The following is a 22,561-nucleotide window of genomic DNA, read 5'->3' as shown; positions in this document are numbered from 1 at the left end:
TACAGCAGGCCAAGAGACAGAAAAATGGGCTTGCTGATTTAGAGCGGGGAGCTTCTGGGGATGGGTGAGAGTTTATTTCTTGGCCTGGGTAGTCGGTTTATTACTGTTGTTCTTTAAAACTGGGCCCACAGGTGAAGCCAGGGAAAGCCTTCTTTAATGCATGGTAAAGGAAAACTTTCTCTACTCACAATACTTCTGATACCCAATATGTGGGTTTTCCGCACCAAACAACTCTCCAATTTTCTGTGGACACCAACTGGGAGGAACTTGATCAGATATCAAAGGTGGGGGATGACTTTTTTTTTTAAGATTTTATTTATTTGACAGAGAGAGAGGGGGAACACAAGCAGGAGTGGGAGAGGGAGAAGCAGGCTCCCCGCGGAGCAGGGAGCGATGCGGGGCTCGATCCCAGGACGCCAGGATCATGACCCAAGCCGAAGGCAGATGTTTAACGACTGAGCCACCCAGGCGCCCCAAAGGTGGGGGATGGCTTAAAAGGAATCTTTGCTCCGATTGAACCCAGCAGGCTGAAGATAGGCTCAGATTAGTGTGGTCAAGGAGAGGGTCTCTGTCACCTCTCTGTGCCTCAGTTTCTTGCTCGGAGAAATGGGGATAACATAAGCCCCCAGAGGACTGCTGCCAGGATCAAGTGAGATACTGCATGAAAACACTCAGTGCATAGCCTTCTTGGTAAACGACAGCGACTTGCTGCTGTGTGTTGATTAGAAGTCACATCAGGGGCGCCTGGGTGGCTCAGATGGTTAAGCGTCTGCCTTCGGCTCAGGTCATGGTCCCGGGGTCCTGGGATCGAGTCCCGCGTCGGGCTCCCTGCTCCTTGGGAGCCTGCTTCTCCCTCTGCTTCTCTCTCTCTCTCCCTCTCTCTCTCCCTCTGTCTCTCATGAATAAAATGAATAAAAAAATCTTAAAAAAAAAAAAGAAGTCACATCAGGTGGGGCTTCCAAGCGGCTACTTGGACAGGCTCAGAGCAGGTGATCAGGAAGAGGATCTGAACGGGTGGGCCGGAAATGCCTCTCGCGAGTGTGTGTGTGTGTGTGGGGGGGGGGGTTCTTCATCCAGCTAGGTGGAGCTGGCCAGGCGGAGACCAGGGAAGCGAGGCAGGATGGAATGGAGTCACACGCCAGGGGGTCGGACCAAAGTGAGGACAAGATGTTTACACCAGGCCCGAAAGTCTCACTTGGGCCAACCGCCCGCGTGGGAAATCGATATCGCGGCGCCGTTCGAAGGCCGCACTCTCGAGCCCCGCCTACCAGCCACCCCTTCCGCATCTCCGCCCACTTCCCCCCCCCCAGCAGCCAATCGCTGACGCTGCGGCACATCCAGGTGCCGACCCAGCCAATCGCGGTTGAGGGTTAAAAAAATGAAGCTGAAGACCAATAGGAGCGCCGCTATTGCAACGAAAGGACCAGTGGCTACGTGCGACGGGTCACAACGGCGGCCAATGACTATGCTCATTTCAGGCGGCCAATGGGAGGCGGTGGCCCGGAGGAGATTTGGCGGTGGCTGCCCGGGACTGCGGGGCGGGGTTCGGGGTTCGAGCCAGAGTCCGGGGGGAAAGGGTGAGCCTGGAAACCCCGGGAGGTCCTCTGGAGGGCAGCGGCCGGCGGGAGGTGCGGTGGGAGGCGCGGCGGGAGGCTGCGCTTGGCAGGGGGTGGATAGAAACACCGATGCCTGGTGGGTGCCCATCGCGGCTCCTGCCCCAGCCAGCGAGGCTTTGGGCGGGGGGGGGGGGCGGTTGGGAGGAGGGGGGCGGGCCTCCTGGGTGCAGACGTCACTCCTACTGCATCTGCCAAGCTGGCTCTGCACCCAGTGGGGACGAGGAAGAAGGAAATGGGCATCCCCAGAACCCCATCCGTATTTTCTCAAATGGTAGCATATAATAATAGCGAACATTTATTAAGTATGTACCGCACGCCAGGCTCTGTGCTGAGCGCTTCCCCTCCCTCATCTCATTGAATCCTCCCAACACCCCTTTGGGGGAGAGACTGCTATATATGCCCATTTTCCAGACCAGGAAACAGGCCCAGAGAGGAGCTGATTCCTGAGGAATCTGGCATTGTGCTATGACGACATGCTCTTCTTCCCATCACTGTTTATTTTAAAACTGGAGAACTTGGAGGCTTGAGCCCTGGGCCTGGCTCTCGAAAAGTCCGGCAGCTGGATGAGGGGAGAGGGGAAACACAACCCCTCCTAGGCTCAGGGTAGTCAGCAGGGCCTGGGGTCGTTCGTGGGGGTAGATGTGGGAGGTAGGAATCTTGGCCTGCAAAAGAAAGACGATCAGAACGGTGGAATCAATAATAATGATTTTATTTTTGTTTTTGTCATATTTGTTATTTTTTCATGCCTGCATCAAGGGCTAGGTGCTGTGGGGATGTCACAGCCTTCTTTTCGTGGCAATGCTCTCCGCATCTTCGTTTTCCGATGGGGAAACTGAGGCCCAGTGTGGCTAAGTGACTTGCTTGAGTTGACACGGGGAGAGCCAAGATTCACTCCCTGGTCTTTCTGACCACACCTGCCTGCCTGGTGATTTAGGGAAGGTGGGTTCAAAGCAGGTTTTTATATTGGTGCATGTTTGTCCAATAAAGAGGTTCAGTGTTGTTCATGACAAACCTAACAGGTGTGGACGTGTACCCTAACTCCATCAGACAGATGTAGAAATGGGCTCAGAAGGGGAAATGGATGCCTAAAGTCACACAATGAGTGGGTTCTAGAATCTTCCCCTTAGGGCTAACATCTGGGGGCTGATGGCCTCTCTCTTTCTAGCCAAGCCAGCTGTCAAAAGCATGCCTCTGTGCCATTGGGGTGCCACCACCAGGGACAGCAGGCCTGATGGCGATGGAGCTCAGCCCATGGCCACCAGGGGAGGCCTGAAGGTCCTTCTGCACTGGGCTGGCCCTGGCGGCGGGGACCCCTGGGTCACCTTCAGCGAGGCCACACTGACCGCAGAGGAGGTCTGCATCCACATTGCACAAAAAGTCGGTGAGTCTGGGGCATCAGCCCTGTGGCAGGGGTGGAGGTGCTGACAGCTGCTGGGCCCATCCATCTGTCTGTCCGTCCGTCTGTCTGCCCGTTCATTCAGCAGACATTGAGCAACTACAGTGTGCCAGCCCCAAATCACTGCCTTTGGAGAGCTGATATTCCAATAGGAAAACTAGCAAGAAACACAATGAATAAGAAAACCACGTGAGAGGGACGCCTGGGTGGCTCAGTCGGTTAAGTGTCTGCCTTCGTTCGGCTCAGGTCACGATCTTGGGGTCCTGAGATCAAGCCCCACATCAGGCTCCCTGCTCAGCGGGGAGTCTGCTTCTCCCTCTGCCTCTCCCCACCCCAACTCGTGCTCGCTCACTCGCTCGCTGTCTCTCAAATAAATAAAATATTAAAAAAAAAAAGAAAACTATGTGGGAGAGCAGAGGTAGATGATGGAGAAAAATTAAAAATTCAGGAGAGGAGAGCCTGGCTGGCTCAGTTGGCAGGGCATGTGACTCTTGACTCCAAGTGAGGTGGGAGCCACAGAGGACTGTGAGCAAAGGAGGGACGTGACTGGACTCAGGCGTCACAGGCGCTCTCTGGCTACTATGCAGGGAATAGACTGGCGGGTGAGGGTTGGGAACCAGGACACCAGGGTGGCAGTGACCTCCAGGTAGGAGATGAGGGGGAGAGGTCAGCCAGGGCCAGATCTTACAGTGCCTTAAATGCCAGAGGGAGGAGTCCAGCATTTACATTTATACTTTCTCCGGAGAGCAGTAAGGAACTGTGGAATGGCTGAAAGAGCCTGTAGTAGAGGTACCAAAAGTTATCATTTCTTCTTCCAGAGGAGAAGAAAGTCTGTCCAATTGGACCTTGCTTATATGCCCCTTCCTCTGGGAAGTCCTCTCAAACGCCCTTCCCCACAACTGGATGGGGTCCTCATGGTGGATTTCTACCACACCTCGTACTTTCCCCTTGGTGGCTGATCCTTCAAGAGCTCTGACAGGTATCAGCAGAAGTGATGTGAAACATGCCCAGCAGAAGAAACAGTATGTGTAAAGAGCCTAGACCGCCTGATCGGTTTAAGGAAGCAAAAGATCTTAAGAGTAACTGGAGTGTCAGTTTCAAGAATTTGAAAAGGGAAGTAGGAATTGAAAGTGGAGCATAATTGTCAAGGTCCAGGTCATAGTTATTATTTCTTTTAAGATTTATTTATTTTAGTGAGGCGGGGGAGGGGCAGAAGGAGAGGGAGAGAGAGAGAATCCCGAGCAGACTCCCCGTTGAGCGTGAAGTCTGACTTGGGGCTCCATCTTACAACCCTGAGATCATGACCTCATCCTAAATCAAGAGTCAGTTTAACCGACTGAGCCCCCCAGGCGCCCCCCAGGTCATGGTTATTCTGTGCTGAGGGGGTGGGGCTTTCTCATGGGGCAATGGGGAACCATGGAAGGTTTAAGCCAGAGAGTGAAAGAGTCAGATTGGTTCTTTGGGAAGTTGTCTTGCAAGGAGGCAGTCTCCTTCTGTGGGAGGCAGTACACTTGGACCCAGCAACTTTGGAAAGCCATTGGCATCATCCAACATTGTTGGAACATATATTCCCTGAGGCCACACAGTTCCACTTCTAGATATTCATCGTTCAGACGCTCAGCTCATGTGTTCTAGGAGACACATACAAGAATGTTGGGAGCTGCTTCATGTATCTTAGTGAAGAGTGGGAGACCATCTCAAAGTACCCTCTACAGGAGAACACACAAATTGCAGTAAGGTTGAATGCTGGAAAGCTATACAATCAGGAAAAGGGAAATTTAACCAAAGTTACACATATCATTTGTGAAGTGTTTTTTTTTTTTAATTTAATTTTTTTAAGTAATCTCTACACCCAACATGGGGCTTGAACTCATGACCCCAAGATCAAGAGTCACATGCGGGTGCCTGGGTGGCTCAGTTGGTTAGATGACTGCCTTCGGCTCGGGTCATGATCCTGGAGTCCTGGGATCGAGTCCCGCATCGGGCTCCCCGCTCAGCGGGGAGTCTGCTTCTCCCTCTGACCCTCCCCCCTCTCATGCTCTCTCTCTCTCTCTCATTCTCTCAAATAAATAAATAAAACCTTTAAGAAAACAAAAAAGTCACATGCTCTACCGGCTGAGCTGGCCAGGCACCCCTCATGTGTGAGGTTTTAAAACCTGTTGTAGGGGCGCCTGGGTGGCTTAGTCGTTAAACATCTGCCTTTGGCTCAGGTCATGATCCCAGGGTCCGATCGAGCCCCACATCAGGATTCCTGCTCGGTGGGAAGCCTGCTTCTCCCTCTCCCGCTCCCCCTGCTTGTGTTCCTGCTCTCGCTGTGTCTCTCTCTGTCAAATAAATAAAAATCTTTAAATAAATAAAACCTGTTGTAACATGAAAAAGTAAATTGTAGAAGGACACCTTTGTGTAATATTGCGTTTAGAGTTTATATCATTTGAGACTAGGTCATAGAGGATATGGGAATGATGAACTCTAGTTCAGGAGTATGGTTAACTCTTTGTGGCAAGGGAGAAGAGGTGGATGTAGGCAGGGGCAAGTTTTACGTCTTGCGGCTGTACTTTGGTGATGATAAATTATTCTGAATGGACTTAGATAACGTTTTCAAGTGATGTGTATAAAAGGATGCCTTGGGTGGCCGGTGTGGGGAATGGCAGCAAGTCTGGAGGCTGGGCTAGGGCTGGGCTTTGGGTTTGAAGGGTCCCAGAGATGGAGGATGCGGAAGAGCAGGCCTTGTGACCCATCTGATGTGGGTTTCGAGCGAAGGTGAGAACAAGGACCAAGTTCTAGCTTAAAAAACTGGGCAGACAAGAGGCAGGTTTGGGGACCTGGGATGAGGCCCCTTTAGAAGAAGGCACATCTAAGGGGGCTGTGATGTCCAGGGGGAGATAGCCAGGAAGTAGTTGAATATTCCTCCAGGGTTGGCGTTCAGAGAGAGACCCGGCAATGCGTTAGCAGTTTGTAGAGTTGGGCTGGTCGGTCTAGGGTAGGTTCTTGCTGCCCTTACAAGCAACCCCCCACGTTTTCCTGGGTCAAGACAATGAAGGTTTACCTAAAATCTAATGCAGGTTAGATGATTCACCTCTGTCTCATACCTTTGGCACAAGGGGTCTTTAACATCCCTGAGGCGGAGGAGATGTTAAGAGTTTATTTCCAGGCCTAGAAATCTGTGTGTCCCTTTCGCCAACATCCCATTGGCCAGAAACTGGTCCTGTGGCCCCATCCCAGCTGCAAAGGAGGATGGGAAATGTAGTCTGTGAAACCACAGCATGGTCACCATGTTTCATTGTCCTCTGTGGGCAGGAGGAGGCCCAGGGAGGGAAGGCCTGTGAGGGGAAACGGCAGGTCTGGGCATCCACAAGGCAGATGGCAGCAGGTGCTGCCTCCTGACCCTCTTTCTCTGTTCCTGACCCTCTGTTCCAGGCATCACTCCGTCCTGCCTCAATCTCTTTGCTCTCTTCGATGCCCAGGCTCAGGTCTGGCTGCCCCCAAACCACGTCTTGGAGATCTCCGGAGACATGAGCCTGACATTGTACTTCCGCATGAGGTGGGTGATGACCCCTTGGGAGCCTTGTCCCCTTTTGTTCTGTGCCCTTGCTCCCCTGTACCCCACCTTCCTGGAGCTGTCTTAAGTCTAAGTCCATGCTAAGCCCCAGCAGCGACCTCTCCATCCCGTCTTGCAGGTTTTATTTCCGGAACTGGCATGGCACGAATCCTCAGGAGCCGGCTGTATACCGCTGTGGGCCCCCAGGGCCCAAGTCTTCCTCAGAACAGGCAGAGCAGGGGATGCAACTGCTGGACCCAGCCTCCTTTGAGTACCTCTTTGAGCAGGTGTGTGTAGAGCTAGGGAAGTAGCACTATTTGTGAGGGACTTAGGGGTAGTTGAGGAGCCTCTCCTCTCTCCCCAATTCACTAAAGCTAATAGATTTCAACTCATGCCACCTTGGATCCTCTGGCCACCTGAACCGAAGGGTCCTGAGACACGGGATTGCACGGGAAAAAGTGCTGTGATCAATTCGGGATGTCTGCCACAGGCCGAGGGTTGAACAGAGGAGGCACACGTGCTGTGTATTTGGCCTTTCCAGGAAACAGGGGTTCCCTCCCATCCCCAGGGTGGACAGAACCTGGGGAGGGAGTGGGTGCTCATGCCTCCCTTTCTGCCCAATCCCCGCCCAATCCCCAGGGCAAGCATGAGTTTGTGAATGACGTGGCATCGCTGTCAGAGCTGTCGAGCGAGGAGGAGATCCACCATTTTAAGAACGAGAGTCTGGGCATGGCCTTCCTGCATCTCTGCCACCTTGCTCTCTACCACGGCATCCCCCTGGGGAAGGTGGCCAAGAAGATCAGGTATCTGGGAATGGGGCGGGCAGGGGCGTCTGGGAGCCGCGAGAGACCTCGCGTACTGCCGTGCTTTCATTCAACACTTATCTCTAGTACCTGCTGTATACCTGCGGTGGTACTAGCACTAGTTCTGGGTGTTGAGGCCGCAATAGTAACAAGTCAGACAGCAGTCACCGCCCTCCCGGGCTCACATCTGGTGAAGGAGACAGGCAGTAAACAAAATACAAAAGTGAAAGGTCCAGTGTTTCCAATGGTGATAAATGCAGAGGGGAAAAATTAGGCAGGAAAGGAGGAAGGAGAGTGTCAGAGAGGGAGGGGTGTACAATTTCAACTTGGGTCGTTCGGGGCTACCTCATTGAGAACATAGCATTCAAATTCAAAGGTGTGAAGGAAGTGAAGGTGGGAGGCTTGCGAGTGTCTGGGAGAAGAGCATTCTAAACAGAGAGCACATCCCGTGCAAAGACCCTGAGGCCTGCCTGATACGATGGAGGATGTGTGGCTGGAGCAGAGTGAGCTTGGAGAATTCCTTAGGATTCTGGGGAAGGACAGACACAGGGGTGTGGGGAGCTGGGAGCCAGCTGTGGGCTCCGCCATTGCCGTGAGGGCCCGGGTAATCAGGGTGCACTGCCTGGAGGAGGTACGGATCTTTGAGGACCAGCAGTGTTCCTTAAAGCACGTATCTTTTTGTCCCTGTTGCGTTATCACTCTGGAAGACTCGGGCTGGGACAGCGAAGTCCAGGGTGCTGGCAAGCCCAGAGGAAGTACCCTCTCTAGCCTGGACGGCAGAAAACACTTCCCAGGGGAGGTGACATTTCTGCTAAGACCTGAAGGTTGAGTCAGCTTGATCCCTATGTGGAATACGTTGGCAAAGCATTCTAGGCAGAGGGAAAAGCATATACAAAGGTCCAGAGGCAGTAGGCAGCAAAGGCCTGTTTCTTGGGGTTCTGAACTTGGAATACGAGGGCCCGAGAGCAGGAGTCCACAGGGCTCTAGTCAGGCGGCCTTTCTCCCAAGGGCCGTTGGGAGCCCTGGGAAGCCTGGAAGTGGGGACAGGAGTCAGCTAAAACCTCGAGCTTTAGGATCCCTCTGGCCAAGGGGTGGGAGAGAGGGACACGGAGAAATCTGTTACATAAGGGAGCTCTACTGGTTTGGATGCCAGACAGGCAGTGAGGGAAGGGGTGAGGGGGTGGGGCTTTGGGAGGAGCAGAGGGAGATTATCTGTTGATAATCATAACACCGGTGATAAAAGCAATATGACTTCTCCAACAGTGAGAGCCCCTGACGGTCACATCTTCCTTAGGATGTGCCAGTCAGCCGCCCTAATTGTCTCAGCCCTGGAGCTGGGCCCTGTCTGACCCCACCTTACGGAAGAGAAGACAGAGCCCTTTAGGGCCTGAGGAAGTTGTCCAAGAGCTGGGATTTTAGCCCCCTCGTCTCCTCCCGAATTCTGACCCCACCCAGCCTCCCTGCGCCGGCCCTTCCTTGTGTTCTCTTCTGCCCTGCATGACAGCCTGCCCATTTTCTAGACAAGGCAGCTGAGGTTCAGAGGGGCTAAGCCACTTGCCCAATGGCACCCGGCTAGGCCTGCAGCCCTGGGCTCCTGACCAGCCCTTCCTGGTTGTCCGCCCCCAGCTTCAAGGACTGCATCCCACGCTCCTTCCGGCTGCAGATCCGGCAGCACAACGCGCTCACGCGGCTGCGCCTGCGGAACATCTTCCGCAGGTTCGTGCGGGCCTTCCAGCCAGGCCACGTGTCACAGCAGGTCATCATGGTCAAATACCTGGCCACGCTCGAGCTGCTGGCACCCCGCTTTGGCACTGAGCGCCTGCCCGTGTGCCACCTGGAGCTGCCGGCCCAGGCCGTCGGGGAGCCCTACTACATCCGGGACGGCGGGCAGGCTCCCTCAGAGCCTGGGCCGGAGTTGGCCACCGGGCCCCCCACTCATGAGGTGCTGGTGACGGGCACGGGTGGCATCCAGTGGCGGCCGATACACGCAGAGGTGAGCAGAATGCCTCCTCCATCTAGCGGTCCAGGTCGGGCTGGGGCTGGGGCTCCTGCTCAGCTTTGGCCTTGGCCTCCAAGGGGGACTACCGTGAGCCTTTTCCCCACGTGGCTCTGGGCTATGTCTGTCTGTTCCCTGGGGTGGTTTTCCCGGGGAGTGTCCTCTGTCTCTACCCCCTGGGGACCTAATTTCTGGGGTCTGCACCTCTGAGGAACCCCTGTCTGGTATCTGGGGGTGCGAGCGCCCGGCTCTTCCTCTCTTCCTCCCTGAGTTCTGGCTTCTGGAGTGTGGATCTCTTGGGGGAGGGTCCCCATTCTATCAATGAAACAGACTCGAGTGCGGATGCCTGAGGAGCATCCCCCAGTCCCTGCAGCTCCGGCCTCCCCCCAGGGAGAGTGTGTGGGAGACTAAACGGGCATAGCCCTGCTTCATCCACCTGCCCCACGTGCTGGGTTTCCAGGGTCCCAGAGGTGATGGCAGCAGCAGGAATCCCCGTGCTGGCCCATTTGGGAAGAAAACCAAGGTCCCAGAGGTGGGCAACCAGCCCGAGGACAGGCCTCAGGAAGCGCCCTGGGCCTACTTCTGTGACTTCAAGGATATCACGCACGTGGTGCTGAAGGAACGCCACGTCAGCATCCGCTGTCAGGACAACAAGAGCCTGGTGGGGCCTGGGGCTGGAGGCTTGGCAGGGGGTGGGGGCACCTCTGGCCCGCGAGGCCTGCCTGATGTCCATCCGTCTGTACCCACTCCCCCCCCCACCCCTGCCCTTGCCCTGCAGGAGCTGACCCTGCCTTCCCGGGCCATGGCCCTGTCCTTGGTGTCGCTGGTGGACGGCTATTTCCGCCTGACCGCTGACTCGAGCCACTACCTGTGCCACGAGGTGGCTCCGCCACGGCTAGTGATGAGCATCCAGGACGGTATCCACGGACCCCTGCTGTGAGTGCTGGGGTGGGGGGGGTTGGGGAACAGGCACGCGGGTGACGGGGCGAGGTGGCGGCCGCCAGCTAGACTGTCAGCTCTAGGCATGGGGAGGCGTGAATGCGGTGTGCGTGCCTGTTTCTGTGTATTCACGTCTTGGTGCGCGTTCACGTTAGTGTGTGGGAGTGCACGCACTCGCGTGTGCATGCATGCAGACGTGCACGCCAGTGGTGTAGGGGGAGAGAGGGCGCCTGCAGTGGTGTGGACACGTGTCATGACGGTACCAGGGTTTGGGACTGTCACCGTGCATGTCTGCACGTTTAGCAGCCCGCCTGGTGCGTGGCTGTGTTTTATGACTGCGTATAAAATCGTCGTTGCCTGTTCTGGCGGGTGATGGGATGGGTGGTTTTTGTGGAGCTGTGTGTTGCACAGACGCTGGTGGCCATTCACACGTCCGCGTGAGCGTTCACATCCCTGTGGGTGTGTGTCTGTCCCGGTCATTGGAGGTCCCGGCCTGTGCGGTTCTGTCCGGACACATGGAGCGGAGAACGTGCAGCGTCTGGGCTTCGGGGGCTCCTCAGACATGCATGTGGCCGTCCTGCATGCTGCTGGGTCAGAGGGTATGACTCCGAGCTTATGTGGTCATCATGCCTGTTTCTGGCTGTCCACCCATCCCACCTGTGACAGCAGGACTAGCCGTTGAGGTGTCTTGAGAGGTCTGACCCCTAGGAGCCTAGTCTTTACGCCAGAGGAGGGTGGAGTGGCCATTCTGTCTCTCGAGGGCCAGGGTGGTGCCAGGTCACTGCCCAGTGTGCGCCCCCCGACGGGGGTCCGTGGGCCCCATCCGCGGGTGTCCTTGTCTGTTTGGGTGGCTATAACAGTGCTGTTGAGTGGGTGATACAGAAACAGCGGACCTCACGGGGCGCCTGGGTGGCTCAGTTGTTAAGCGTCTGCCTTCGGCTCAGGTCATAGTCCCAGGTCCTGGGATCGAGCCCCACATCGGGCTCCCTGCTCCGCGGGGGGCCTGCGTCTCCCTCTCCCACTCCCCCTGCTTGTGTTCCCTCTCTCGCTGTGTCTGTCTGTCAAATAAATAAAATTAAAAAAACAAAAAAACAAACAAAAAAAAACAGCGGACCTCGATTTATCACGGTTCTGGAGGCTGGAAGTCCTAAGTTCAAGGTGCAGGCAGGTCCAGTGTTTGGTGGAGAGCCCCCCACCCTGGTCCCCAGACTGCCAGCTTCCGGCTGGGTCCTCCCTCACATGGGGCAAGGGGCAGGGGAGCTCTCTGCAGTCCTTTTTGTAAAAGGGCACAAATCCAATCCATGGGCTCTCCACCCTCTGCCTACTCAGCCCCTGGAGGCCCCACTTCCTTGCTCCATCACGTCGGGGGGGGGGGTGGGTTTCGGCACAGGGGCTCTGGGGAGACACGGGCGTTCGGTGGACAGGAGCATGTGAGCCCCCGCGTGTGTGGGTGTCTGGGCCCGGGTGGTGGCGTCACGTGTCGTGCCTGTTTGTGCTCATGACAGTTGTCACCTCTGGGCCTGGGATGTCGAGGCCCCTATGCCACCCTATCGCAGTGGGTGTGTCTGTGATTGTTGTGCGGTGCGTGTGTGACAGACTGCCCACCGTGTGGCAGAGTGGCTGGCTGGGCATGTGTCCATCCGGTATCTGATCGCTGTCTCCTGTCTCTGTGCGTTACTGGTTAGTGGCGCTGCCTGACCGTTGCCCCGCGCGCATGCCTGTCCCGGTACCTCTTTCATCCTGTGAGTTGTCCTGTGCGCAACAGCGTCACACTGGTGTGTGTATGTGCTCAGACTCCACGTCACCACATAAGTGCCCATGTCTGACATTTGTCCCAGCTGGGAGTGCCCCCCTACGGGCAGGTCCTGTGTGCCCCTGCTGCCAGGCGTGGGGCCCGCAGTACCCCCCCATCCCCTGACAGTGGCCCCCTTGTCCCCCGCAGGGAGCCATTTGTGCTGGCCAAGCTGCGGCCTGAGGATGGCCTCTACCTCATCCATTGGAGCACCAGCCACCTCAACCGCCTCATCCTCACGGTGGCCCAGCGTGAGCAGGTGGGCCTGGGGCGGGGGTCCTGGGCTGGGGCTGGGCGCGCTCCCTGCCTGGACCCCTGCTCACCGCCCCCCGCCCCGCCCCCCACCGCAGGCCCCGGGCACACAGCACCTGCACCTGCGTAAATTCCCCATTGAGCTGCAGGCCGGGGGCTTCATGCTGGAGGGCTGGGACCGGTCCTTCCCCAGCGTGCGGGAGCTGCGGGCTGCCCTCCAGGGTTGCTCCCTGCGGGCTGGTGATGACTGTTTCTCCCTGCGCCGCTGCTGCCTGCCTCGGCCGGGAGGTACGACGTGGGTGGCCCTAGGGTGGGGTGGGGGTGGCATCTCCTCCCTCGCCCCCCCCCACAACCCAGGCCAGCCCTTGGTGATGCCACCTCAACCCCCCAGAGATCTCCAACCTCATCATCATGCGGGGGCATCGGGCCAGCACTGGTCCGCCCAACCTCAGCCAGCTCAGCTTCCACCGGATCTGCCAGGATGACATCACCCAGGTGCGTGTGGTCAGAGCTCTCTGGGGCCCCTGGGGCACTGGGGAGGGCAGCCCCGAGTGCCCGTCATGGAGATGCTCTGTGCCCTATTCCTCCAGCTGTCCCACTTGGGCCAAGGCACGAGGACCAATGTGTATGAGGGCATCTTACGAGTGGGGGGCAGAGGCCCCAAGGAGGGCACTGCCAATGATGAGGACCCCCCCACGCCCGGTGGGGACTGTGGGCAAGAGCTCCGAGTGGTACTCAAGGTGCTGGACCCCAGTCACCACGACATCGCCCTGGTGAGTGAGCACAGCTGGGCGGGGGGCGGGGGTGCGGGCAGGGGGAGGGCTGCAGGGGTCAGGGTCTGCGGCCGCCTGACCTGCCCCGTCCCCACAGGCCTTCTACGAGACAGCCAGCCTCATGAGCCAGGTTTCCCACGTGCACCTGGCCTTTGTACACGGCATCTGCGTGCACGGCTCTGAGAGTGAGTGAGCCCTGGTGCGCCCACTTGCACCCCCGCTCACACCTGCCCCCGTTTGCAGGCTGCACCCCGCTTATGCCCACTCCCTGGGTTGGACCCCAACCCTCAGCCTGTGTCTTCCTCGCCCCTGACTCCGTGCTCCACCTTGACCATGGTCCCTGACTACACACCTCAACCTGTGACTACTTGACCTTCAACCTGTACCCCAACCACTGACTATATTCCGACACTCCCCGGACTACACCTTGACTCTTACCTTATCTCAGTGCTGGCTACACCCTCACCCTTGACCCACACCCTGACACCTGGCTATATCCCTAGCTCCATCACCACCTAACACCTCTACCACCCAGCCTCTGTTTACCCGCTGACCCCCACCGGCACTGTGGGACCCCCTGCGGACACCAGCACTTTTGGGCACCCCAGTCCTCCCAGACCTCAGCTCCTGCTCTACCCCCACCCCTACGCTTACTCTGCATGTACCTCAAAACTCCTTGTCCAGCTAGTAGCCCTCAGATCCGCAGCCCCATGTGTCTGTCTCTCTTGCTTTCCCTCCAACACTGGTCGACACCCCATGAGCACCCGAAGCCTGTGGGATCCTCTCATGACTTAGGCCCCAGCCTCAAGCTCCGCACCTCCACTTGTCTACACCCGCCCCCAGTTTCCCAGTCCCGTCCTCAGCTTTGTCACTTACGTGTCAGCTTTGCCCAGCTCCCCCTCCTAGACTCAGATGTCAGCATTCATCTCTTCCCCACCCTGCACCCACATTGCCTACCTCCCTCCTGCGTCTCCCCTCACCCGAGTCGCTCGCAAGCCGCTCCCTGCATCTCTGCCTCAGCGCCTTCCCCACCCACCGTCCCAGCCCCCATGTCCTGACCCCCGAGTCCTGGAGGGGGGAGGCAGGTGGGCAGCCTCTGCAGCGGCCGGGCCTTTGCAGACATCATGGTAACAGAGTACGTGGAGCACGGGCCCCTGGACGTGTGGCTGCGGCGGGAGAAGGGCCACGTGCCTGTGGCCTGGAAGGTGGCCGTGGCCCAGCAGCTGGCCAGCGCCCTCAGCTATCTGGTGCGTGGCCTCTGGGTGGGGCCGGGATCGATGGGGTGTGCCACGGTGGCCTCGGCATCGGGTGTGGGGGCCTGAACACATGACTGCATCTACACACTGGCCCTGGGGGATCTTTCCACGAACCTCTTCTGCTCACACACCCCTGTGGCTCCCATCTCCCCCAGGAGAAGAACGCCTCACCCCTCTATGTCCCATGGGGCCTGACCTCAGCCCCTCTGTCACTCCCTCTTGCCATTCGTCCCAGCTCCTCCTGGTCCCCAGTCACCCCAGTTTCCAGAGCACCTCTGTGTGCCTGGCTCTGTCCTAAGCCTTGAGGATACACTAGAGAACAAAACAAAAAGTCTCTGTCGCTAGGGAGCGGGTATTTTAGTTGGGAGGGGCAAACAAATGATGATTAACTACTCTACATAGTATTTTAGAAAGTCGTGACAACTTGTGGGAGAAAAGCAGGGGTGGGGATAAGGAGTTGCTACAGTCCGGGGAAGAGGTGAAGTTTTAAATAGATGGGTGGGGGACGGCCCCACTAAGGTGACCCAAAGGTGAGGAAGGAGTCTTGCGGGCGTCTGGGGAAGTGCATTTCAGGCAGCGGGAATAGCCAGTGCAAAGGCCCTGGGGCAGGAGCTTGCCTGGTGTGGTTGGAGGACAGCAGTTGGACCCGACCACGAGCTTTGGCCACCAGCTCCGGGAGGACAGGAAGGACCTCCTGGGTACCCAGTGCTGCCCCACCACAATGCCAATGTATTTGGATCCCCATGATTGTTTTTGTTTTGTTTGACCATGATTATTTTTTTCACGTGGGCCGTCCCTGTGGAGACCACGTGGGATGGGAGTGGGGCCAGCATCTATAGCTCCCCGCCCCCCGCCCCCCGCCGCCTCGCCCCGTGGTCACGCCCCCTTTCCACCCCACCACAGGAAGACAAGAGCCTGGTTCATGGTAATGTGTGTGGCCGGAACATCCTGCTGGCGAGGCTGGGACTGGCAGAGGGCACTAGCCCCTTCATCAAGCTGAGCGACCCTGGTGTGGGCCTGGGTGCCCTTTCTAGAGAGGGTGAGGACCCGGGCAGGGCTGGGTACAGGGACAGGCTTCCCTCCCACTCTTTTCACCCTCGCTGACCTCTGACCCTGGCCCCTAGAGCGGGTGGAGCGGATCCCCTGGACAGCCCCCGAGTGCCTATCTGGAGGAGCCAACAGCCTAACCACTGCAGCTGATAAATGGGGCTTTGGTGCCACCCTCCTGGAGATCTGCTTTGACGGGGAGGCCCCTCTGCAGGGCCGTGGCCCTTCTGAGGTATGTCCAGGGCATCTCTGGGCCCTTCCTACAGAGGGGATTGGTACCTCCAAGGAGTCTAGAGGGCACATTCAGGGTCCTGAGCTGCCTCCCCTCTGGCCGTGTGGCCTCACGTATATAGGTGGCCTCATCTCTCTGGGGCTCCATCTGGTTATCTGTCAGTTGGGGTTAACAGTCTCTACCCCAGAAGGTTGTTGGGACACACAGCAAGTAAGTGACATGGTTCAGTTTTAAGCAGAGCGATCAGGGCCGTCATGGGAGAAGCCACAGGCTGTGGGGGTGAGGGAGGACCAGAGGACTCCCCTGAACCAGCTGAGGGGTCCGGCAAGGCTTCCCAGAGAAGGTTTTAATCTAAGTACAGAAGTGTTGCAGTGACCCAGGCTAGGAAGTGCAGCCTAGCAGAGGTCACGGCATCTACAAAGGCCCAGAGGCCTCAGATTGTGGTTGGAACTTCCAGGAGGCAGAGAGTGGAGGAGCCAGGGCAGGAAGGGCCTAGTGTGAGCTGCTCTCGAGCACAGCAGAGTCAGCTGGACTTGGGGTTGAGCCCCGGCTCTGCAGTGGTGGCCAAGTCCGCTCCCCTCCGCCAAGCCTCAGTCGCGTCATCAGGAAAATGGGAATGACCGGAACAAGGACCTAGCCTGCTCTGGGAGCTTGACTGTCTTTTGGGGAAGGGCCCTGGAGGTGGGTGGTGGGCACTGACTGCTGTGGGTCTCCTTCCCGGCAGAAAGAGTGCTTCTACCAGAAGCAGCACCGGCTTCCTCAGCCCTCCTGCCCGGAGCTGGCCACACTCACCAGCCAGTGCCTGACCTATGAACCAGCTCAGCGGCCCTCCTTCCGCACCATCCTGCGTGACCTCACTCAGCTGCAGCCCCAAAGTGAGCCCCGCCACATTGCCAGGACTCCTGCTTATGCCTGCCCGGCGCGCCTGAGGTTTCTGCCCAGTGACTCATGTCACGTGTGACAGCGTCTTACGGGCGTTCGAATGCCTGTGCTGAGACCATCCCAGGTGTCCATTAGGATGCAGCCACTTCTGCATTTTGGACATGACAGAATTTTCCAGCCGTTGCAAAAAAAAAAAAAAGTTTCCTTATAATTTGAGATCAGATGCTGGGGGAGCGGTGGCCCCCTCTCTGTGCCCCCAAGTGTGGGCCTGCTGGGGAGGAGGCCGGGGTTCAGGGACACCCACTGTGGCTCTTCTAGATCTTGCTGACCTCTTGGCTGTGAATCCCGACTCGCCTGCGTCAGACCCCACCATTTTCCACAAGCGCTATTTGAAAAAGATCCGGGATCTGGGCGAGGTGAGGGGCCTCGGGCCTGGGGCAGGCCTGAAGGTAACTGTGGAAATATGGGTGGGGCCTGGCCTAGAAGACCTTCGGCCTCAAGGGCGGCTCTAATGCTTTGAGGAGTCCTTGCCCCGAAGGAGACCCACTAACACGGAGTAGGTGGGGCCTAGGATTTTCCGAACGGACCCGGCTGGGGGCGGGGCCTGCGGAGCCGGGGTAGGGCCGAGCCGCCTGCGTGTTCCCCGGGCCAGGGTCATTTCGGCAAGGTCAGCCTGTCCTGCTACGACCCCACGAACGACGGCACCGGTGAGATGGTGGCCGTGAAGGCCCTCAAGGCGGACTGCGGCCCCCAGCTCCGCAGCGGCTGGAGGCGGGAGATCGACATCCTGCGCACGCTCTACCACAAGCACATCGTCAAGTACAAGGGCTGCTGCGAGGACCCAGGTGGGCGGGACCGGCAGGGCCTGCGGCCAGTTAGAGCTTCTGGCTGGAGCCACCGGCCCGAGGACGCGCTAGGGCGGCTGCGGCCGGGCTGCCCCCTTCCCGCCTGGGCCCCCCTGCTGGGGCACCTGGGGATGCGTTTTAGGGTGGGCTGGCCCGCTTGAGGCCTGGACCTGGTGTGGGCGAGGCAGGGCCCCACCTTGCGGGGGGGGGGGGAGAAGCTGTGGGGCTCAGAACGGGCGGCCCCCAGCCCCTGCGTCCATCGCCCGCGTGGGCCACCCGTCTCCCGCATCAGGCGAGAAGTCGGTGCAGCTGGTCATGGAGTACGTGCCCCTGGGAAGCCTGCGGGACTACCTGCCCCGGCACAGCGTGGGCCTGGCGCAGCTGCTTCTCTTCGCCCAGCAGATCTGTGAGGTGGGCCCACCGGCCCCTGTTCCTTGCGCCCGGCCCCCTCCTCCTCGGCCTGGCCTGATGGCCCCATACCGTCTGCTCACCAGTCCCCACTCCTGGGCTGGCTCCGCAGCCCACCCAGTTTCCAGCAGCTTAGTCCCTCCCGATTCTCTGCACCCCTGCTGCCAGCCCCGCGCCCTTCTGCTGCTCCCAGCCGCCACCCTGCCCGCGCCTGCCTGGTCCCCGCAATCCTGACCTGACTGACCCCCCACCCCCCCACCCCCTTCCAGTTCGGCCCCGCGCTCCTCAGGCTCTGCCCTGCCCCACTGAGCCTGACTCGCCCTTCCCCCAGGGCATGGCCTACCTTCACGCACAGCACTACGTGCACCGAGACCTGGCTGCCCGCAACGTGCTGCTGGACAACGACAGGCTGGTCAAAATCGGGGACTTTGGCCTAGCCAAGGCTGTGCCTGAAGGCCATGAGTACTACCGCGTGCGGGAAGATGGGGACAGCCCCGTATTCTGGTGACCAGACAGGACCCGACTGGAGTGGGGTGTCAGGGTCACCTTTAGCAGACAGGGTGAAGGGGATAGATGCTGGGGTCTCAGATGACAGTGCCTGGTCCCAGGGAAACTGCCTGCCCCCCCCCCCCCCCCGCAAGGATGGGGCCCTGACTGGGACCAGAGAGCCCCTAAGCCCCAGGTAAGGAAGGACTCCCAGCTGGTCTGGCCCAAGGCCTGAGTGCCTCATCCCCCCCAGGTATGCCCCAGAGTGCCTGAAGGAGTGTAAGTTCTACTATGCATCTGACGTCTGGTCCTTCGGGGTCACCATGTATGAGCTGCTGACCTACTGTGACTCCAGCCAGAGCCCCCCGTCGGTGAGAGCCAGGCCCTCAGCCCCACCCCAAAGCAGAGGCGCTAGAAAGGCACGCCTTGGATTCCCAGCTCTCCCACTGTAGGGAGTGCTTAACCCACCTGGGCTTCCCAGTGCCACGGTGTAAAACGGGCCCCTTGCAATGGCGGGGGGCACTGGACTATGATCGGGACAGAAACCCACTCAAATAGAAGCCGCTTATTCAACCGTTTGCAGCCGGAGAGGCACAGACTGACTCAGATGCTCAGCCGTCCTCAGGAGACCCATTTTTCTCCATCTCCGCCCAGCTGCTCTCTGGTAGCAGCTCAGGCAGGTCCCCGCCCCCGCCCCCCTAGCCCTTCAGGCGACCCCCTAGCCCTTCAGGCGCTCAGCCTCCCAGCTGAGGGATCCAAAGGGCCTCCTTCCCCCCCCACCCCCCCCCCCGGAATAATTGAGGAATTTCTGATTGGCCCAGTTTGGCTCCTGGGTCTACCACGGAGCCTATCACTGTGTAGCCACAAGCCACGGTCATTGGCCAGGCCTGGGCTGGGGGAGGAACTAAGGCTAGGTTAGGAGTTTGTTTATTTTTAAAGATTTTATTTCTTTTACAGAGAGAGACACAGGGAGAGAGGGAACACAAGCAGGGGGAGTGGGAGAGGGAGAGGGAGAAGCAGGCTCCCCGTGGAGCAGGGAGCCCGATGCGGGGCTCGATCCCAGGACCCTGGGATCATGACCTGAAACGAAGGCAGACGCTTAAGGACTGAGCCACCCAGGCGCCCCTAGGCTAGGAGTTTGTCCCAAAGCAAATCAGAGTGCCATTGTAAGAAAGGGGGGGAGAAAAGATTCTGGACAGATGGAAACAGTTTGCCGAGAGACTTAATAGCAAACCCCTACTTCAGACTTACTCTATGAGTATTAGTTACCTAACTATCACAATAGCCCAGTGGTAGATGTGACGACCCCATTTTACAGGTGAGTAACCCGAGGCCCAGAGAGATGAGGTCATAAATCTAGTTAATGCACCAAGAACTGGTAGAGGTGGGACTGGCACCCCTGTACCTGCAAGCTTCTGACCTCTACCTAGGGAGACTTGCCTCCTGAAAAGAGCTGGTCTTGTTTTCGTGCAGAAATTCATCGAGCTCATAGGCCTCACCCAGGGGCAGATGACGGTGCTGAGGCTCACTGAGCTGCTGGAACGAGGGGAGAGGCTGCCCCGGCCAGAGAGATGTCCTTGTGAGGTGAGACCCCCCCCCCCGCCCTTTTCACCTCCCTGCCATCGGACTGCAGAGAGAGCAGCCCCCACAGCCCCACTTTTTTCCTGCCCAGATCTATCTCCTCATGAAGAACTGCTGGGAGGCAGAGGCTTCATTCCGCCCCACCTTCCAGAACCTCATACCCATTCTCAAGACAGTCCAGGAGAAATACCAAGGCCAGGCTGCCTCCGTGTTCAGTGTGTGCTGAAGCCTACCAGCAGCTCGGGGCGGGGTGGGGTGGGGGGACTGGAGCAGGCACCCACCCAGAGGGCCTCCCCGCCCCCAGAGGAACCTGACAGGGAGAGGTCGGCCTTACCATTCCCCGTGCCTTATTCCTGACTGGCGATCCCACCTCTGTGAAGTGACTTTCCTTCTGTCTTACTCCCTTTGGGTTGCTGTAACAATCCCACAGATGGGGTGGCTTATAGACAAATTTATTTCTCACAGTTCGGGAGGCTGGGAAGTCCCAGATCAGGACTCCAGCATAGTCATGTTTTGCCGAAGGCCCTCGTCTTGGTTCATAGCCCACACCTTCTGGCTGTGTCCTCATAGGGTGGGGGGAACTCGGGATCTCTCTGGAGTCCCTTTTATAAGGAGACTTAGGAAGGCTCCACCCTCATGACCTAGCACCTGCCAAAGGCCCACCTCCTAATACCATCACGTCGGGCATTGGGATTTCAACGGGAGAATTTTGAGGGTATGCAGCCCTTCAAACTGCCATACCGTCCACGGTTGTGAGCCTGGCACAGGCGTCCGAGGGACCCAGGACAAGCAAGGACCTAATCAGGCCCTTGAATCCGATCTTTTTGCCACCCCCTCAGCTCCCAGCCTTAGTTAACACCCACCATTTCCAATAGCTGGTAATAAACTCATCTTTTCTCTGCTGGAGGCTGTGATCCTTGGGCCCTTCTTCAGCAAGTGCTTGCTCTCGTAGGGACTGCAGCTAGAGCAGGGTACTGCAGAAGAAGCCAGACTAAACTCTTCGACCTTTGCTCACCTCTGAGTCACCAGCTAGCAGGCCAGTACCTAGAGCACAGAAGGCTCCCAGTAACTACTTGCTACATAGATCAACAGAGGATGGAGGCCTTGGAGGGGCTCTACCCCACGTAGATAAGCCTGCCAGGTTCACCCTTTCCTGCCTGTGTGACTTCAGGCAAATGGCTCTCCCTCTCTGGACCTTAGTTCTCAACTCTGAACTGGGCATGGTCATGCTTGCTACCTCAGAGGACTAATGTAAATAGCTAATGAGGTTCTTTATGTCAGAGGCTTAGCAGAGACACATGGAAACAATGTACTTAATAAACATTTGATATTGTTGTTAATCCGGTGTTTGCCAAAGTGTTTATTTTTTTAAAGGAAATGATTTATTTTTGCTTTTTTTTTTCCTAAAGATGTATGAATTTGAGAGAGAGCAAGCACGAGCGGGAGGGGCAGAGAGAGAGGAAGAGAGAATCTCAAGCAGACTCCCCATGTGTGGAGCCCAGCACAGGGCTTGATCTCACGATCCTGAGGTCAGGATCCTGAGATCACAACCTGAGCCAAAACCAAGAGTCCCAACGCTTAACCCACTGCACCACCCAGGCGCCCTTGCCAGGGTGTTTCTACTGAGCTGTACTTGAGACAGGATATGTGTCAGCCACATTGTGAAAGGCAGTGAAATATTTTTCTTTCTCATTGGATTTCTCAAGACCTTGTGCATTGCAGCTCCCCTTACGTGGATAATTCCATACTAATGTATTGATGTTTGCTTTTTATATAACTCTTTTCACATTAAATATGCATTATAGTTATAAATTGGAGGGGGGGTAGGTAGTATTGACCTAAGCAGCGAAATGTATCTATTAGCCACGACTGTCATCTCTTTGAAGGCAGCTAATGTCGTTTGGTTTCCTGTTTTTGCTTCCAGAGACACTTGATCCAGATACAAGGAAATCTGTACACATACTCTGCTTTCTCATCTTTTGCAAAAATAGTAGCATGTGGAGTGCCTGGCTCAGTAGGTGGACCATGTGACTCTTGATCTTGGGGTTATGAGTTCAAGCTCCACGTTGGTGTGGAACCTCCTTAAAAAACATTTGTTTCTAGAGGTTTTTTTTTTTTTTTAAGATTTTATTTATTTATTTATTTATTTGACAGAGAGAGACACAGCAAGAGAGGGAACACAAGCAGGGGGAGCTGGAGAGGGAGAAGCAGGCTTCCCGCAGAGCGGGGAGCCTGATGCGGGGCTCGATCCCAGGACCCTGGGATCATGACCTGAGCCGAAGGCAGATGCTTAAAAACTGAGCCACTCAGGCGCCCCCACATTTTTTTTTTTTAATAGTACCATGTGCTACTCTACAGAACTCTTTTTTTTTTCCCCTCACCAGATAGGTCTTTGAGACGGTCCCACATAACCAGGCCTACAGTGTTTCCTTGTTCTAGTGTATGGTTGTGTTGTAGCCCATCATGGAAATGGAAGCATTTTTCCCTTCTGGGGGTCATTGATCATTTCTAATCCTTTGCCATGTTCACGATACTGCTACAGTGAGTAGCCACATGCGACATCATTTTACCCAGGTTCAAGGCTATCTGTAACAGATTCTCAGTGGGAACAGCTGCTTGCAGGATCAAGCCTAGTAATTGGCGACCTGGTAAAAGACATAGCCACTAGAATATATTTTGGTGTTTGATAGGGCAGCCTCTTCCCAAAATTATTTTTTTA

General features: G+C 57.0%; 1 protein-coding gene across 7 annotated transcripts; it reads left to right on the top strand.

Annotated features, from left to right (window-relative positions):
• The first annotated feature begins 1,461 nt into the window (after positions 1 to 1,461).
• TYK2 (tyrosine kinase 2) lies at positions 1,462 to 21,172 on the top strand. Of its 7 annotated transcripts, none has more exons than XM_035726118.1 (25): positions 1,462 to 1,577; positions 2,373 to 2,555; positions 2,782 to 2,997; positions 6,430 to 6,553; positions 6,690 to 6,837; positions 7,190 to 7,353; positions 8,980 to 9,346; positions 9,810 to 10,010; positions 10,128 to 10,285; positions 12,231 to 12,339; positions 12,431 to 12,620; positions 12,724 to 12,827; positions 12,923 to 13,105; positions 13,203 to 13,290; positions 14,225 to 14,352; positions 15,265 to 15,400; positions 15,486 to 15,640; positions 16,365 to 16,515; positions 16,841 to 16,938; positions 17,175 to 17,367; positions 17,660 to 17,778; positions 18,107 to 18,279; positions 18,515 to 18,632; positions 19,735 to 19,845; positions 19,934 to 21,172. In XM_035726118.1, exons 3-25 carry the CDS (start codon positions 2,802 to 2,804, stop codon positions 20,066 to 20,068), a joined length of 3,549 nt encoding a protein of 1,182 aa, XP_035582011.1. In that variant the 5' UTR covers positions 1,462 to 1,577; positions 2,373 to 2,555; positions 2,782 to 2,801; the 3' UTR covers positions 20,069 to 21,172. The 7 variants fall into 7 exon arrangements, 5 of the variants coding, with proteins under 5 accessions (XP_035582011.1, XP_035582023.1, XP_035582020.1 ...); XM_035726126.1 differs by lacking the exon at positions 1,462 to 1,577 and adding an exon at positions 1,612 to 1,692; XM_035726127.1 differs by lacking the exon at positions 2,373 to 2,555 and having other exon boundaries at positions 1,505 to 1,577.
• Positions 21,173 to 22,561: the final 1,389 nt, after the last annotated feature.

Source organism: Zalophus californianus, chromosome 1 (assembly GCF_009762305.2).
Source record: "Zalophus californianus isolate mZalCal1 chromosome 1, mZalCal1.pri.v2, whole genome shotgun sequence".
Classification (NCBI taxonomy): domain Eukaryota; kingdom Metazoa; phylum Chordata; class Mammalia; order Carnivora; family Otariidae; genus Zalophus; species Zalophus californianus.
Note: the sequence above shows the minus strand (reverse complement) of the source record. Positions and strands in the feature narration are given on the sequence as shown.